The 19,747-nt window shown below is 35.0% G+C and overlaps 1 protein-coding gene across 1 annotated transcript in view; it reads right to left on the bottom strand.

The window, feature by feature from the left end:
- Nucleotides 1-4,240: 4,240 nt before the first annotated feature.
- Nucleotides 4,241-19,747, bottom strand: part of LOC144284571 (disintegrin and metalloproteinase domain-containing protein 5-like) — a 134,508-nt gene continuing 119,001 nt past the window's right edge. Inside the window, exons 19-21 of the mRNA XM_077849251.1 lie at nucleotides 18,525-18,684; nucleotides 16,766-16,816; nucleotides 4,241-4,405 (exon numbers count right to left, since the gene is read on the bottom strand). Of these exons, the coding sequence (XP_077705377.1) occupies nucleotides 4,393-4,405; nucleotides 16,766-16,816; nucleotides 18,525-18,684 (224 nt within the window). The 3' untranslated portion in view covers nucleotides 4,241-4,392. The remainder of the gene's footprint in view (nucleotides 4,406-16,765; nucleotides 16,817-18,524; nucleotides 18,685-19,747) is intronic.

Below are 19,747 nucleotides of genomic sequence, written 5' to 3'. Positions count from 1 at the left end.
TAGAGGGTCTTTCCAACAAGCCATATTCTCATTCAAAGAGTTTCAGATCTGGGCAATTGGGTGGCTCAGTGGTTGAGCTTCTGCCTTTGGCTGAGGTTGTGATCCCAGGGTCCTGGGATTAATTAATCCCCTGTAGGGAGCCTGCTTCTCCCTCTGCCTATGTCTCTGCCTCTCTGTGTCTCTCATGAATAAAAAAATAAAACATTAAAAAAAAAAACTAAATAAAAACTGGTTCAGGTCTGGGAGCTGAGACTCAGGGATTGTGATTTTTTTATTGGGAGATAATCCTTGGTCTCCTGCTATTCTTGCTTTCTCTTCATTATTGATGTAATCAACTCCCTAGTGGCTGCCAGTCTATTTTGCATCCAAAAAGCCACAATCCTCTATTTACTGTCTGCAAAACTACCTGTGAGTCAAGTCCCCTTGGCGGCTCCTTACCCATACTAATCACAGTGGTAATTATGGCCTCTTGGATTCTGGCAGCTAAGCATTACCCCCTGACCAGTAGATCACCATCTGTGTTATGACAGACTTAATCCTAATTATTGGCCTAGGATTCAAAAGAAGAGATGGGAAACTCCTATGGGATAGGGGTGGAGGCACCTATTGTCTTGTGGGGAAGAAATGTCTACAACACCTTCAAGCATAGTGGCTTCCAACCAATGAGCAGAGGAGGTGGGAAGAGAACGGCATACATCAAGAAGTCCTCTTCCCTGTTTTCAAGATCTCAGGTTTTTCCCATAATGCTATGACCTTAGCCTAACAGATCTCCTCTGGCTAAGTATTCAGATGTCTCTGGAACTTGCAAGTGTGACAAACACATCTGCCAGCCATTCACCTGCATCCCTCATGCAACAACGGCTGATAAAGGCCTCCTTGTAAGCCCCACTGAGACTCTATGGCTTGCAGGCATAGGAAGTAACTGATTGTCAATACCTTTCAATCTCTTATCCTTCTACAAAGCATCAACAAAATTTAGCACTAAACAGCTAACTCCACTGATTTAAACGTCTGCTTTATTTCCACCACCACATTCTCCTCTAGCCGGCTATTTTTCCTTGTCGCCATGAAATTTTTAGAGTTTTACTGCCACCTGGTGGTAGGGACAATCTGCGCCCTTTTTCCAACCAGGATCCTGTCATCCTTGCTTGTTAAAGAATTAGATATCAAACCAAGTCCACATCTTACTACCAATTTACTTGTAACACTTCCAGTATTCCACTTCCAGTTTTAATCTGGAGATGCCAAGACAGGCATAAATGTGCGTGGATTTTATTAGATGAAAACCACTGTGAAAAATGGGGAGAATGATAAAAAGCCTGAGAAAGTTGGCAGACAGTGAAGCAAGTCTGACCCCAAGGGAAGGAGATAGGGACAGAAAAATGAATAGTAGCAGCCTAGGATTCACACAGTTTAAGGAGGATCCATTCAATGTAAGGAAGGCTCATCAGGACTGTGGGGAAGTCCTCAAGCCAGAGGCAGCTGTCAGAGGAGTACCGAGTCTTCCAGGATTGCCTGCCTTAATATCTCTATTAAGATTCCACCATTGGTTGGGATCATGGACAGTGTGGCCTTAACAAAACTGTGTAGCAGTTCAGACCCTTCACCACTCATGCTCCTTGTAGTAGGAGGACTGCAAAGAACATTCTTGTGGCTGTCACTCATGGCACTCAGTTTATGAACACACTTATGTGTAGCCAGGGTGTCCAACTTTTAGAAATGGATATAGGCATATATAGCCATTGATGTAGCAGTGGCACTTTTCCAATGTCAATATACCTCAGAAATTTGTTTAGCATCCAACTCAGAAACTAGCAAACTGATTCTATAGGGACTTGTGAGGGAATGGAGCAGAGGGAAGCCATAGCCAAATAACCAGAGCCCTGTCAGAGGATGCTTTAGAAGGTCTTGTCTTACATCATGGGAACTATGGCAGCCTTGTATCGAGTTACAGATGTCACAACCTTCGTTTTTTTCCATTTCATATGTGGTAGGGACAGTAATTCTCACCAAATATTCCACAAGTTCTCCTGATGTATGCCAGCCTCCTTTGAAGTTAGAATTATGTGACTAGATTGAGCCAATGCACCATGGGAATAAATTATTTGTATCACTGCCAGTTAGTTAGTGGACAGATATGGGTTTTCCACATTTTCTTCAGTTTTGTTAGCAATATGAAAATATAGAGCTGCAAGACTGAAGAAGCCTGGAAGACTAGTCATCAAATAGAGGACAGACTCTGCTACCCAGAAAAAGTACCATACCTGCACAAGATGACATAATCCATCAGAATCCAAGAATCAGCTAAAGCAATGAGTCAAAGAGGAAAATGTTATTATGAATAATCTCAAATTTCATAGGTGAGTTCATTCTCCTTGGTATCTTTCCCTGGTTCCTAACTGTAATTCTGGAGAGGCAGGCAAGCTCTGTATATTTTCCTTTGGTGATCCACATGTGCATACTCTGCATGTCCTGAGCTCTACCTGTTTAAGTTGGACTCTGCTTTTACCCAGGAGTTCAAAAAAGCAACCTCACATAACACACTTAGGGAGAGGTACAACCGCCAACAAGAATTATTTTGGTAATCTGTGTCTAGTTCACCATAAGGCTAGTGGGCATTTAGGTAGGCATATGAACTCAGATAAAACACTGATTCTGTGTGTGTGTGTGTGTGTGTGTGTGTGTGTGTGTGTGTATTTGAGTTAGCAGCAATGAAGAGTATTTTATATCAGGAGAATAACCAGCATTATCAGAAAAATATCCTACTGATTACATATTTCAAAGATAGGTACCTCAGAATAAGTATTTTGCAAAATCTCCCTGGGTAGAATATGCACATAATTATGAGCTACTTGTATACAAGGAAAAGAGACAAAAGTCAAGGATAAATAACACCAATATTTAAGGGCAATTAAATGGATGGTAACAAAGTACACTGAGAAAGAATCATCAGGAATAGACACACTATTAGGAATTAGAAGAGAATGGAAATGTTTCCGAAATGAAAGGACCAAATTTTAAATGAGGAATAATCAAATATAAAAAAAACTAACAAAAAATTAAAAGAGAACTGAAATGAATTCATAGAAATTAACACTGTAGAGGTAAGTGATTATTTTTCCAGACTAATTCCAGAAAAATGTCAGATACCAAAGCCTGTCTGCATTAAGCAATGAGGAAATGGTGTTGCATTTGGATTTCTGAGAACTTACATCTAGTACTGAAGGAAGAGTTCACATGACTGTATATCTGCACAAGATCGCATATTTTGGCTGGTACAGAATTACTAAGCCTTGCATTTCCCGAACAGGAAAAATATCCTTAAAGTATTACATGACTATGTGATTTCCAAATTTTCAGTTTTTTCACACAATTTGTATGGAATTATGAGTAATAGAGAAGTTTTCTCCAGGAAGCAGAACATTTTATTTCAGCAGCATTCTCCTAACTGCAGCATCATCTCCTTTTCAAATCCAAAAGCAAAATGAATTTCCTACAAAACATTTCTACTCCATCTTTGCTGGATCATATGGTAGTTCAAGTTCTAATTTTTTGAGGAACCTCCATACTTTTTTCTATAACATCTTCATTTTGCATTCCCATCAACAGTGTGCAATAGTTCCAATTTCTCCACACCTTCAGTAAACTTGTCTTTTTTTTATGAGTGCAAAATTTCTTGCCAGCTGGTAGAAACTGGCCCCAGCACACCACTGCCAAGGGTGCCAGTAAAGAGGAAGATCCAGGTTCTGTAGGGCCCAAACTATATAAAATTTGATGAACCCTGAGAAAAAGAATACAAAATTTAAGGTCCTGACTTTGAAAAGAGCCCTATTCAAGTAAGTGATCCTGATGCTTTTGCTTTCTCAGCTCCATGATAAATCTACTCTTTTTTGGTAAACAGGTGTCTCGACTGGCTAAAGTGGATACAAATCTTTCAAAGAGGAGAAGCAGTAACAAGAGGAAGATTGAGTAAGTGCCACTGGGGCAATTCACAGGCTAGATAAGAGTTAGGAGCTCTGAAGAGAAGTAAGGAGATTAGACTGAAACAAGAAGATTCAGGTCAACCTAAGGAGCATAAGGAAAAACAGGACATGCTATCCTCGGGTCATGAAACTGAACTGGCAGGCTCTTTTGATGTCATGAGACGAGGGTTTTGGGCTGCTTCACCGATTCAAAGCCTCTTCTGGATTCAAGTTGGAAGAGGTTGAGACTAAAAATACAGAGAAAACATCAGACATCATTTAGGTGATTCAAGTGCAGATGTTTTATTATTTCATGCTTTAAACCCTCAGCAGTGAAAATAGAGGTGAGGGTGAAATTATTTTTCCCTTCTTGGTTTAGGTCAGTTTCTGATGATTTATTTGGTAATGTCCTTCTTCTAGGCCAAGGTCATTAGAGACTGTTGCTGAAAGAGAAAACAAAATAAAACAACACAAAGTGCCAGTGTTGCCTTTTTTTTTTTTTTTTTGAGCTCTAATATAAGTAATTTAAAGGGCACAGTTAACTGAAGGGAAAGGATCAGAAAAATAAAAACTAATTCCAGAAAAAACAATTATCTGTTACCTCAACTGCAAATACTCTTAGTTTTATAATAGAAGTGACCGCCTCAAATTCCCTAACTTGTTCATTTGTCTATGTTTGGAAACTATTTAGGTCAATAAAACAAAGTGCCTTGCAATTTCCATTCTAAGTATATGAACTAATTTTAATTTAGAATAAAAGAAAAAAATGTGAGAATTCTAAGTACAATCACAGTTAATAAAATATAAAAATATTATATATATGCACACATCCATTCATGTGTATAAATCTATATATTAAAATGTTGTAACAATGGCCATCCTAGGTGCTAAGATTAAGGATGATTATTTGATTCTTTTGCATATGTATATTTTTAAAATGAATGTTTATTTCTTGTTACAACTGTAATAGGATGCAGAATGATACACACACTGACATACATATAGAGTGTATTGAATGACTTCAAAAGGACAGTCAAGGCTAGATTTGGGCATTCCAAGGTTTCTGGATGGAAAAGGATCTTAATGTAATTAAAATCTAAAATCACCCTTCATAATTATGAAAAATGAAACCAGTTTAAAAAAATGTTGCAAACTTCAGTACAAAACTGAAAATGACAAAAATTTTGGAACAAGATAAAGAATGTTTAAAAAAAGGAATTTATTAACAGTAGGCTAGTCCCCAAATCCCAATTTACATAACAAGAATCAGAGAAATGAGAGATGGGAAAGAGTAAAAATATACTAAGCATCTCTCATAAAACGGAAGTCTCAAAAATGCCTGTAATCTCATATAACTATATTGTATGTTTTCTACCTGTGTCACACTCATTATAGAAATAGCTCATTACTAAATGACATGGTGAAAAGTACCAAAGAAAATGAATTAGGATAGTAAAATTAAAATTTAAGGTATACTATAGCTCAGAAAGTAAACCATTCACATATCTAATTGCCTAATAATAAATTACTTATAAAAGTTACAACCTGGTATAATGGATTGGTGATTATCACCACAAGTAGATAATCTGGCAATAAGGATAAAAAACAATGATAGTGTACATATTATATTTATGCTTTGATCAATTTCTCTTCTAGTATATACCCTGAGACTATAATTCGACAATTGCTCTAAAATGTGTATTTATATAATAATGCTTATTATGGGGTGTTTACAACAATGAAAAACTGGAAGTAGTCTAAATATTAATAATAATGGATTTTTAAGATGAATTATTTTTCATTTTTAAATTGCATACTAAAAATAAATAAATTGGGGATCCCTGAGTGGCTCAGCAGTTTAGCGCCTGCCTTTGGCCCAAGGTGTGATCCTGGAGTCCCAGAATCGTCCCACATCAGTCAGGCTCCCTGCATGAAGCCTGCTTCTCCCTCTGCCTGTCTCTCTCTCTCTCTCTCTCTCTCTCTCTCTCTCTGTATCTCTCATGAATAAATAGATAAAATATTTAAAAATAAATACATAATAAATAAATAAATAAATAAATTGAATACTGTATGTCACAAAATGATGACATAGGCCTATATTTTATGACATGCATAGTTGTGCATAATAGTCTCTAAACAAAAGTATAAATATATCTATGTTTTGCTTAGAAAAATATTTAAGAAGATATGCATTTATATTGTTAATGGAAATTTTCTTTGGTTATTGTGATTATGAGAAACTTTTCCTTAATTTATCTATCTACCAAAGTATCTGAGCTATTTTAATTAATATTTGATAGTACATTAAAAATCAGAAAGATGTTATTTGAAAATAAAAGCTCTATATCTTATTCATTGTTAGTACTAAAGTTTATGTGGATACCACTATTTTCTTTCTATATGAGTTTCAGAATCTTTTTCTCAATTCTCCATGTCCATGTATCCAAAAATATTTTGATTGAGTTTATGTTAAATATACAGAAACTTAAATACACATAGATGACTGAGTTGAAAGAGAGGCAAGCAAGATTTAAAGTTAAAAGTATAGCAAAGGGAGAAGTAAGGACAATCAGCTTCAAATTAATTGGAAAAGGAAAAAATATTTTTGCTAATTGACTCATGGGGAATTAGACTTCATGGGGAATTATCTTTGCCAAAATTCAGGAAAATAAAATCAAGTTAATAATTTAAAATAGATGTAAAATTTAAGTACAATAAACACAGTTTTAAAAATGAAAATAAGTTTTACAAATTTAATTGAATCCAGGGCGCCTGGGTGGCTCAGTTGGTTGAGTGGCCAACTCTTGGTTTTGGCTCAGTTTATGTTCTCAGAGTGGTGTGATCCAGCCCTGAGTCAGCTCCATGCTCAGTGAGGAGCATGAGATTCTCTTGAAATTCTCTCTCCCTCTCTCTCTGCCCCTACTCCCTCCAAATAAATAAATAAACCTTTTAAAAAAGTTTTGATAAAAAAATTTAATTGAAACATAATAGACGCTAGATGGTTCAACAGTGATTAAAAAGTATGTTGTACCAATATATACTCCTACCTGAAATGTGCCAGAGACCTAATTCCTTAATATTCTCAAGAACCCTTAATGTTGCCAGTTCTTTTAATTTTAGCCACTTTTGTAGGTTTAGGAGACTCTCATATCTCTTTTGTCTTTTTCGGATAATGACGTTTGAATTTTTCATGTTCTGAGGCTTTTGTTATCTTTTGTGAAGCCTTTTATCTATTAGGCAAGAAGCTATTTGCCTATTAGGTTATCCCACCTTATGTTACTGATCTGTAAGGATTTTTTATATATTCTGAATGAAAGTACTCATTGAAAATATGTTACAAAAATCTTCTACATTGTAGCTTCCCTTTCCCTTTCATTAGTCTTTTGGGAAGCAAAACATCTTAAATTTAAAAAAAAATTATTGATTTTAGTAAACCCTTAAAGGAGATCTCTTAACAAACTTTTAATTATTGTTAATAATAGGGACAATATTGTACAGCAGATCTCTAGACCTTATTAATTGTGCATAACTGAGATTTTATTCTCCTTGATTAGCAACACCTATTTTGTCCTCCTCCCAGACTGAGGCAACCACCATTCTACTCTATGTTTTTATGAATTTCACTACTTTGGATACCTCACATAAGTAAAATCATGAAGTTATTTGTCCTTCTGTGACTACTTTATTTCACTTAGCTCACCTATGTTGTAAACTAAGATTCACCTATGTTGTCACATATACAGGATTTCCTTCTTTTTTCATGCTGAATGACATTCAACTTTATGTATATACCACATTTTCTATATCCATTGATGGATATTTAGTTTGTATCCACATCTTGATTATTGTTAAATAGTGCTGCAATGAATATGAGAATGTTAATATCACTTTGAGATCCTGATTTCAATTCTTCAGGCTAAATATCCAGAAATAGGATTACTGGATCATACTGAAGTTCTATTTTTAATTTTTTTTGAGAAATCATAAACAGTTTTGCATAGTGGATGCAATAATTTGCATTCTCACCAACAAAGTACAATGATTCCAATTTCTCTATAACTTTGCCAACACTGTTGACTTATTTTTTTTTATAACAGCCATTTAACAGGTGATGCCTCACTGTGGTTTTGATTTGCATTTTCCTGATGATTAGTGATGTTTCCCGTTGTTTCACATACCTATTAGCCATTAGTATGGCATTTTAGAAGTGTTTATTGAAGACTTTAGCCCACTTTTAAGTCACATTATCAGGGGGTTTTGTTTGCTTTTGGTTTGGTTTTTTGTTTTGTTTTGTTTTGTTTTGTTTTGGAGAAAAGGACTCTCAAATACATTAACTCACTTTTTGATTGATTGAATGATTAAAAAGTAAGAAATACAATGATGATACTTATTCTGACAATTTTTTTTCAAATTAAGAAATATTTTTTATTTCTTATTTAATTTAAATTCAATGTGCCAACATATAACACCAAGTGCTCATTTCATCATGTGCCCTCCTCAATGTCCATCACCCAGTTACCCCATTCCTCCACTGAACTTCCCCTTCGGCAACCCTTCATTTGTGTCCCAGAGTTAGGAGTCTCTTTTTGTCTTCCTCTTTAATTTTTTCCCACAGTTTCCTCCCTTTCCCTTACATCTGAATCTTTGGGGTAAATATCCATAGTGCAATTGCTGGGTCGAAGGGTAACTCTATTTTTAACTTCCTGAGGAACCTCCATACTGTTTTCTAGAGGGGCTGCACCAGCTTGCATTCCCACCAACAGTGCAAGAGGGTTTCCTTTCTCCACATTCCTGCCAACATTTGTTGTTTCCTGTCTTGTTAATTTTCGCCATTCTCACTGGTGTGAGGTGGCATCTCATTATGGTTTTGATTTGTATTTCCCTGATGGCAAGTGATGTGGAGCATTATTTCATGTGCCAATGGCCATGTGTAGGTCTTCTTTGGAGAAATGTCTGTTCATGTCTTCTGCCCATTTCATGACTGGATTGTTTCTTGGGTGTTGAGTTTGACACATTATTTACAAATCTTGAACTCTAGCCTTTTATCTGTCATTTGTGAATATCTTCTCCCATTCTGTAGGTTGTATTTTTTTAAAGACTTTATTTATTCATGAGATACAGAATGAGAGAGAGAGAGAGAGAATGACAGGCAGAGGGAGAAGTAGGCTCCATGCAGGGAGCCCAATGTAGGACTCCATCCCAGGTCTCCAGGATCATGTCCTGGGCTGAAGGCAGCACTAAACTGCTGAGCCATCGGGGCTGCCCTGTAGGTTGAATTTTAGTTTTGTTGATTGTTTCCTTCATTGTGCAGAGAAGCTTTTTATCTTGATGAAGTCCCAATAGTTCATTTTTGCTCTTGTTTCCCTTGCCTTCATAGATGAGTGTTGCAAGACGTTGCTGTGGCCAAGTTCTTAATAGGTTGTTGCCTGTGTTCTCCTCTAGGATTTTGATGGATTCTTGCCTCACATAATTTAGATACTTCAACCACTTTGAGTTTATCTTTGTGTATGGTATAAGAGAATGGTACAGTTTCATTCTTCCACATGTGGCTGTCCAATTTTCCCAGCACCATTTGTTGAAGGGCTGTCTTTTTTTCCAGTGGATATTGTCTTTTGCTTTGTAGAAGCTGAATTGACCATAGAGTTGAGAGTTAATTTCTGGATTCTCTCTTCTGTTCCATTGACCTATGTATCTGTTTTTGTGCCAGTACCACACTGTCTTGATGATCAGTGTTTTGTAATACAGCTTGAAGTCAGGCATTGTGATGCCCCCAGCTTTGGTTTTCTATTTCAACATTCCTCAGGCTATTTTCAGGAACTTTTCTGGTTCAACACAAACCTTAGGATTATTTGTTTCCACTCTGTGAAGAAAGTCCATGGTATTTTAATAGGGATTGCATTGAATGTGTAAATTGCTCTGGGTAACCTAGACATTTTCAGAATATTTATTCTTCCAATCCATGAGCAGGAAATGTTTTTCCATATCTTTGTTTCTTCCTTGATTTCTTTCATAAGTGTTCTGTAGTTTTTAGAGTACAATCCTTTACCACTTTAGTTAGGTTTATTACTAGGTATCTTATGGTTTTGGGTGCAATTGCAAATGGGATTGATTCCTTAATTTCTCTTTCTTCAGTATCATTATTAGTGTATAGAAATGCAACTGAATTCTGCATTGATTTTGTATCCTGACACATTGCTGAATTTCTGTATGAGTTCTAGCAATTTTGGGGTGGAGTCTTTTGGGTTTTCTATGTATAGTATCATGTCATCTGCAAAGAGAGAGAGCTTGACTTCTTTGCTAATTTGAATGCCTTTTATTCCTTTTTGTTCTCTTATTGCTGAGGCTAGGACTTCTAGTACTATGTTAAGCAACAGCAGTAAGAGTTGGCATCCCTGTCATATTCCTGAACTTAGAGGAAAACTCTATTTTTTCCCATTGAGAATGACATTTGCTATGGGCTTTTCAAAGATTTTTTTTTATTTATATATTCATGATAGACAGAGAGAGAGGGATGGAGAGAGAGAGAGAGAGAGGCAGAGACACAGGCATTGGGAGAAGCAGGCTCCATGCCAGGAGCCCAACGCGGGACTCAAACCAGGGTCTCCAGGATCATGCCCTGGGCTGCAGGCGGCGCTAAACCGCTGCGCCACCGGGTCTGCCCCTGGTCTTTTCTTTTATTGATGTGATCCATCACGCTGATTGTTTTATGAATGTTGAACCACCTTTGTATCCCAAGGATAAATCTCACTTGATCATGATGAATAATTCTCTCCATGTACTGTTGGATCCTATTGTTCTCTTAGTGAGAACTTTGCATCCATATTCATCAGGAATCTTCATCTGTAATTCTCCTTTATAGTGAGGCCTCTGTCTGGTTTTGGAATCAAGGTAATGCTGGCCTCATAGAATGAGTTGGGAAGTATTCCCTCCATTTATATCCTTTGAAAAAGCTTTAGTAGAGTATGTATTATTTTTTCCTTAAATGTTTGGTAGAATTCTCCTGAGAAGCCATCTGGCCCTGGACTTTTGTGTCTTGGGTGGTTTTTGATGGCTGCTTCAATTTTGTTGCTTGCTACTGGTCTGTTTAGGCTTTCTATTTCTTTCTGTTTCCGTTTTGGTAACTTATAAGTTTCCAGGAATGCATCCATTTCTTCCAGATTGCCTAATTTGTTGGTATATAGTTGCTCATTATACATTCTTAAAGCCATTTGTATTTCCTTAGTGCTGGTCATGATCCCTCCTCTGTCATTCCTCATTTTATTAATTTGATTTTTTTTTCTTTTTAATAAGTTTGGCTAGAGGTTTATCTACCTTATTAATTCAGCTCCTAGTTTTGTTGATCTGTTCTACTATTCTTCTCATCGTTATTTCATTAAGTTCTGCTCTAAACTTTCTTATCTCTCTTCTATTTTGTTTAGGCTTTATTTGCTGTTCTTTCTCCAGATCCTTTAGGTGTAACGTTAGCTTGTGTATTTGAGATTTTTCTGATTTTTTGAGGGAGGTTTGTATTGAAATGTACTTCCCTCTTAGGATGGCCTTTGCTTTATCCCAAAGATTTTGAACAGTTGTGCTTTCATGATCATTAGTTTGCATGAATCTTTTTAATTCTTCTCTAATTTCTGGGTTGACCCATTCATTATTTATTAGGATAATCTTTAGCCTCCAAGTGTTTGAGTTCTTTCCAAATTTCTTCTTGTAATTGAGTTCAAGTTTCAAAGCACTGTGGTCTGAATATATGCAGGGAATAATTCCTATATTGAGACCTCATTTGTGACCTAGTATGTGGTATATTCTAGAGAAAGTTCCAGTGCAATTGAGAAGAGTGTGTATTCTGTTGCATTAAGATGGAATGTTCTATATATATCCATGAATTTCATATGGTGCAGTGTGTCATTCAAAGCCTTGTTTCTTGGTGATCTCCTTAGAAGATCTGTCCCTTCATGAGATTGGAGTGCTGAAGTCTCCGACTACTAATGTATTATTATCTATGTGTTTCTTTACTTTGGTTATTATTTGGTTGATATAATTGGCAGCTCCCACATTAAAGGCATAAGTATTCAAAATTGTTAGGTCTTCTTATTGGATAGACCCTCTAAGTATGATACAATACCCTTCTTCATGTCTTACTACAGTCTTTTGTTTAAAATCTAATTTATCTGATATAAGGGTTGCTACCCCATCTTTCTTTTGAGGTCTATTTGTATGGTAAATGATTCTCTACGCCCTCATTTTCAGCCTGAAGGTGTCCTTAGATCTAAAATGAGTCTCTTGTAGACAGCATATAGATGGGTCTTGCTTTCTTATCAAATCTGATGCCCTGTATCTTTGACGAGCATTTACCCCATTCACATTCAGGATAACTATTGAAAGATATGAATTTAGTATCATTGTATTATCTGTACAGTTGCCATTTCTGCAGATTGTCTCTTTCTTTGGGCTCTCTCTTCACTTACAAGATCCCTCTTAATAGTTCCTGCAGAGCTGGTTTGCTGGTCAGATATTCTTTCAGTCTCTGTCTCGGAACCTTTGTATCTCTCCTTATATTCTGAATGACATCCTTGCTAGATAAAGTATTCTTGGCTGCATGTTTTTCTCATTTAGTACCCTGAATATATCATGCTAGCCCTTTCTGGCCTGCCAGGTCTCTGTGGATAGGCCAGCTGTTATTCTGATATTTCTCCCCCTATTTGTAAAGAATCTCTTGTCTCAAGCTGCTTTCAGAATTTTCTCCTTACCTCAAATTTGCAAGCTTCACTATTATATGTTGGGGTGTCAATTTATTTCTGTTGATTTTGGAAGGGATCCTCTGTATCTCCTGGGTAGAATGCCTATTTCCTTCCCCAGATTAGTGAAGTTCTCAGCTATGATTTGTTCAAATGTACCTTCTGGTTCTCTCTCACTCCATGAATCCCAATAATATAGGTGTTTGTTTTTTTCAAACTCACTTATTTCTCAGAGCCTCTCCTCATGGGATCTTTGTTCTTTTTCTCTCTTTTCCTCAGCTTCCTTCATCTCCGTCAACTTGTCTTCTATGTCATTTATTCTCTCTTCTGACTCATTTACTCTAGCTGTTCAAGCATCCCATTTAGACTGCATCTCAGTTAGATTATTTTTAATTTTGGCCTGATTATATCTCAGTTCTGCACTAAGAGATTCTCTATAGTCTTTTATGCTTTTTTCAAGTCCAATTAGTAACTTAATAATTGTAATTCTGAATTCTATCTCTGATATTTTACTTAAGTCCATATCCAATAGCTATGTGGCAGAGAGTATTACTTCTCATTCTTTCTTTTTCAATGAATTCTTCCTTCTAGTCATTTTGTCCAGTGCAGAATGGCTGTATAAGTGAGCAGAGTCAAAAATATCAGCCAAAACCCAAGGAAAATACACACTAGACAATTCTGAAGAGGCCAGGAACAAGAAAATAAAAGAAAAAAGACAAAGGAAAAGAAAAAAAATTTTAAAAAGGAGGGAAATAGTGGAGGAGAGAGAATGCAATCTCACAGAGTGGACCAAGATGGCGATTCATTTAGTTCTAAGTGTATTTTGTTCTGTAGGTTAAAAGATACTAAGTTCCAAAATTACTTTAAAAAAGCAAAACATATATTACACAAAAATAAAATTGAATGTGATTAAAGGAAGCCAAAAATGAAGAATATATCTATAAAATGCAATTGTAAAATATGAAAATCAACAAAGAAAAAACTTAAAAATGAATAGTTGATAAAATATCATAGTTAAGATGGGAAAAAAGAAAGAACATTGGGAAATTATAACCTGAAAGATAAATAAATCATAAGAAAAACAGCTCGAGTTTTATATACTAGTTTCCCCTAATCCTGGGATTTTCCAGTGCTGTTTGGTCAGTAACTTGCTGTTCCCCTGTTCTTCCAGCTGATCTTCTGAGAGAGAGGCCTGCTGCACCATCTGTGCCTGAGTGGAGATGCCCTGCCCTTTGCCAGGTGGCTGGGCTCAGTGTAAACAGTTTGGCCTGTGAGGCCTTTGTTCTTAAAGGCCACAGCTCTCTTGCCAGAAGCGGTCAATTTTCTATTTTAGAGTTCCAGCTATTCTTTCTTTACATCTCAGGTTGAATTCATAGGTGTTCAGGATGGTTTGAAAGTTATCTGGCTAAATTTGGGGGACCAGATGAAATGAGGACCCCTAGTCTTCTGCCATCTTGCCTCCAATCCTTACTGTTCTCTTAATATGGTGAATTACATTACACTGGCTTTCTAATTTTAAACCAACCTTTCATTCCTAGATCACCCTTCCCTTCCATGGCTATTTATTTATCTTTTACAATGCTAACTATATTTACTTGGATATGTTTTGTTTAAAATTGATGCATCTTTAATCAGAAAATGATCTGCAGTTTTCCTTTCTAGTAGTACCTTTGTCAAGTCTTGGTATTAAAATTAGAGGAGTCACATGGAAAAACTTAGGAAATGCTTCTTTTTATGTTTTCCAGAGGAGTATGTGTAAGATAGCTATTCTTTTTTCAATATTTGGAAGATGTAATGGTTTGATTTATTTTCCCAACTCTTTACTTTTTTCTTAATTTATGATTATTCATCCATATTTTTTGCAATGTGACTTTTTAGTATCTCTTATTAGAGTGGAGTATATCACACACATCCATCCACTCAGTGATGTGGAGTTTGATACTGTGACTTGTTTATTCAATGCACTATAAGATGATGTGATTAAGCAAGTACTGCTCAGTTTGTCTTGGCTTTTTTGTTCCTGATGCATGCCATGAAAACAATATGCCCAAGTATTAACTTTGTGAGAAAGTTTTAAATGAGTTTCCAGATCTTTAATGGAAAACTTATTCATATTTTCAATTTTTCTCTATTCTATTTTGGGAAAGATGGAAAGATGTGTTTTTGGAAAAATACATATATTTCATCTAAAGACTTAAATTTATTGATTTTAAGTTCTCACCAGTATTCTCTTTTCTTCTAATGTCCAAAAAATCAAAATTAAAAACTATGCAATTTTATTACCTGATATTGGTATTTTATAACTTTACTCCTTTTATTTTGAAATACTGGCTAATTTTTTTTGTTTGTTTCCATGGGCTTCAACAGATAATGTTTACAAACACTTGTCTTAATGAAAGAAGATGTTAGGTGGAGGACACATTATACACTTTCAAATGAGTTAAGCATATGGCTATTCTCATATCTTTCTAAAACTACACATACACTTATATCTTAATGAAAAACGATGTTACTTGAAAGAGAATTTATACATAGTGTAGTTTAAGTTATATGCATTAATCTTTTCAAGAATCAGCATCTGTCTTTGCTCATTTTTATGTTATTTTCTGTTTATTTTCTTTTTCATTTATTTCTGCTCATTCCTTAATTATTTCTTTTCATCTGCTATCTTTGAGTGCAATACTTTCTTCTTTTTCTATCTTTTTTGATAGAGATTATAATGAAAAAAATCCCCATTTGATTCCGGTAAGGTGCATTTCATTGTGATTAAAGGGATTGAAGTATAATCTTGCCTTGAGTGTAGCAATATGCCTAATTTTTGTAGAGCATAAAACAGTCTGTCTTAACAATAGGATTAGGAAGGTGACTACCTATATTTAATAGTGCTTCTTTTATTTTTAGAAATATTTTATTTACATTCAATTTAGTTAACATATGGTGTATTATTAACTTCAGGGGTAGAATTTAGTGATTCATTAGTTGCGTGTAACATTCAGTGCTCACTACATCAAGTGCCCTCCTTAATGCTCATCACCCAGTTACTCCATCCTCCACTCACCTCCCCTCTAGTAACTGTTAGTTTGTTTCCTATAGTTAGGAGTCTCTTATGATTTGCCTCCCTCTTTGTTTTTATCTTATTTATAGTGCTTCTTTTATTTTTTTTAAAAGATTTATTTATTCAGAGAGAGAGAGAGAGAGAGAGAGGCAGAGACACAGGTAGAGGGAGAAGCAGGCTCCATGCAGGGAGCCCGGCGTGGGACTCGATCCTGGGTCTCCAGGATCACACCCCGGGCTGCAGGTGGCGCTAAACCACTGCACCACCGGGGCTGCCCTATAGTGCTTCTTTTAAAATTAATAATGTCCCCAATTCAGACATGTATTCCAACATTTGTTACACAAATATCACAGCATGCAACTTTGTACTGCAAGGATGAAGACAGAACTTGAAAAATAATCTGAGGTGCTCTATAAAATATTCTCTCCTTTTATATTCTATCCTTCATGTGGTAAAAGAAATTTTTATATACTGACAGTGAAGGGAGAATATATAATTTTATAAAATGTTCTATTTGATTACTCCATAATCTGATCTCTAAATTTACTTTCTCAGATGAATTAAGACAGTAAAATGAATGAAAATTCTAAGGCTTTATCTTATTAATAGTAATTTTTCTGAGATAACTGTAACTATAAGCATGAATGATATCCCTTATAAAATTAGCCCTCTTTGTATTTGGCAGTAAAATGTCATTAAGATATAAGTGCTCCTTCCCAATGCTCAAAACAAAAATCTCACAAATTATGTGCTTATTGATGCCTGTGTGTGTATACACAAAAATCACTCCTTTAGTGTAGTTTGGGGAGGAGAAGTTGAGATATCAAGAAAACAAGTTTTATTGTTTATTATTATAAATACTAATAATAGTGAAAACCATAAAGAATATTATGAACAAATGTTTTGGTTTCAAATTAACAATTTTGAAGTTCTGCTAAGCAATGATCAAAACATGCAATGCACCAAAAGGAAAAAAAAAAAACAATTCCAATGCACAATGGCTAATCACATTGTTCTACACTCACCTTACACTGGGTGATAACTTGCTGTTACTACTGCTTTCTTCTGACACAGACCTATTAAATTGACAAAATTTATTTTAAGTGTGGAAATTTAAAAATATTGAACCAAGTGACTATTTGAATGAAGAATATTTTTCAAAGAAATAGAGTGATTCATTAAATAAAATGTTTCCTTTCAACAAAAATAGATACATTTCAATAAAATAGATACTGTTCTTTTTCCTTGAAGTAGACTAACATACAGTGAGTGTTATATTAATATCATGGGGGAAATTTAATGATTCAAAAATTCTATACATTACTCAGTGCTCATCAAGGAAAGTATGCAGTATTTTATACCAATTATCCCCTTCATCTCTTTCACCTAAGCCCCCACACCCTCTCTGGTAACCAGTTTGTTCTCTGTATTTAAGATTCTGGTTTTTTGTTTCTTTTAAAAAGTTCTGTTTGTTCCTTTGTTTTGTTTCTTAAATTCCACATATGAGTGAAATCATATGATATTTTTCTTTCTCTGATTGATTTATTTCACTTAGTATTATACCCTGTAGGCCCATTTATGTTATTGCAAATGGCAAGATTTCATTCTTTTTATGGTTGAGTAATATTCCATTGTGTATATATACCACATCTTCTTTATCCATTCATCCATAGATGGATGTTTCATATTAGAAATGCCATCATCCACCTTGCTTTGTTGACTAACTCCTATTATCTTCATTTTACATTTATTCAATTATTTATAGGCCCACATTTGTACAGACACATCCTCTGATTCTATGATATCCTTAACTCCTCAGGTCAAATTAAGCCAAAAACTTAAAGTAGCAGTTAAATATTTGTTAATTTTTCTACATTTTTCTATTTTTTCTTTCTTTCATAACACGTATTTGTATCTTTTCTTCCTACCAATTCTTGGAAGTTAAAACTAGAGGAAAATACCTCTGTGGAAAAATATAGTAAATTATGAATAAGGGGCTTAATAATTGTGTCTAAATATTTATGTAACTGGTTACACATAATGTAGTGATTGCACTTACCAATTTAGTATAATCAAAAGTTCATGATATATTGGAAAGCTATTTTTATCTCCCATTTTGTAGAGTTGTATATAGAGAGAAAGCTTAAGAACATAGAGATTAAACTTGCTCAAGGTATCATAGTTTCTGCATGTAAGATTTAGGAAGTAAAACTAGGGTTTCTCAGGCTAAATACATTTTTTTCCATTTCATGATGCTTCCTCCTATCTCCTAATGTGTGTTTTGAACTGCACATGTAATTTATAAATGACTTTATAAATTAGCAGCATCAATATTTAAGAAAATAAATATTTTGGAAGTAGGTTCATAAATACTATCTTCGGCTGAGAGAGCTGTTCTGATAAAGTTGTTTACCACTGGTCTGAGAATCTGTAGCTAAAAAAATTTATCTTTTGAAAGTTCCCTTGAAGTTCAGTGTTACACATTCTCAGAAGCCTTTGGACAATGAAACTATTTAGACAGGGTTGGCAGACTAAGAGGCTGAATAAACTTATGCTATACTCTTGTCAGCCATATCTCCTCTTCAAGTGATACTAGTGGTAAAATGAATGGTGTTAGTAATGAGTAAAACTAGGGAAAAAAAAGGGAGGGTATCAAACTGCTTTGAAATGTATCCCTCCACCTCTCCTCACATTATTCTATCTACAGTCTTAGATTATTCCTGATGAAACATGAGTACTTTTTCCTTGACTCATTAAATTTAGTAAGAGTAAACATACATATACCTCTCACTTTCAGTTTCCCCTCTGTAGCACAGCTCTCTTATTTTTTTATGCTTTATTAAGACAACAGCAGTGATGATGAGCACAGGTAGAGAAATGTAGAAAATGAGTTGAAATTGGTGTTTTGAAAGAGTGGTATTTCCTTCCCTCAAGTTGCTTTTACCTATAATGGAAAATAACCATTTCAAATTTCAAAATAACCATTCAAATTAAAATTTCAAAGAGATTTTATTAACCAAACAAAAATATGAAGAGAATATCATTACCAACATTATTCCTAACACTAAATATTTCACTCACATATATTATGAATTATGAATGTAATAAAATATTAAATATTAAATTACCATGTAAAATAGACTGTTACTAGTATTCTACTGATGTCTATGAGTTTTCAACATTACATCATACAGTGATTTATTTGATTGAAGATAATCTTTTATGAAGCACATGCTTAATACTTGCAAATATTTCTTCAGTTTCTATCTGATATAGCTTATCCAAAATTCAAACATGTATATCATAGAGAGTATTGAGATTGTACCCACAAATGAGAATTAAACCTGGGAAGTGTGGCATTTAATTTCTTTTACATTACTTAAATATCTTTCTAAAAATTAAAAATTAGTAGTCACTAAATAATTATTTAACTAAGTTCTTTAATCAAATATATAGCAATAAATTGTTAAAATGGCTCTATAATTATTTTGTAGAATGCATGGCTCAGCCTGGCTTTGACACATTTCTGACCAACTAATGTTAATTTCATATTTTTCTCATTAGTTTATTTTTAAAAAAATTTACTTATTTATTTTAATGAGAGAAAGCACACATGCATGCCTGTGAGCAGGGGTGCAAAGAGAGAGAGACAGACTCTCCAGCAGATTCTCCACTGAGCAGGGAGCCAACATAGGGCTCAATCTCATGACCCTGAGATCACAACCTGAGCCAAAATCAGGTCTAATGCTTAACTGACTGAGCCACCCAGGTGTCCCTCCGCATTAGTTCTTATTCATTCTCAGCTGACATCTGTATTCATTCCTGAGTATCTGATCTATGTGCCTCCTCTACTTCCACCTCTGTACATACCAGCCACCTATCTGGGTTTATAATGCATCAAGCTCTGCTTTCTCCACAATTGGCAAGCATTTTTTTAAATTGGTATAAAATACTGCTCTATCATTTCTCTGCCAGTTGAAACAATGGGGAAGCTGACAAGTAAAGAA

The sequence above is a fragment of the Canis aureus genome, chromosome 15, assembly GCF_053574225.1.
Source record: "Canis aureus isolate CA01 chromosome 15, VMU_Caureus_v.1.0, whole genome shotgun sequence".
Lineage (NCBI taxonomy): Eukaryota > Metazoa > Chordata > Mammalia > Carnivora > Canidae > Canis > Canis aureus.
The sequence above is the reverse complement of the archived record's forward strand: the minus strand, read 5'-3'. Positions and strand labels throughout refer to the sequence as shown.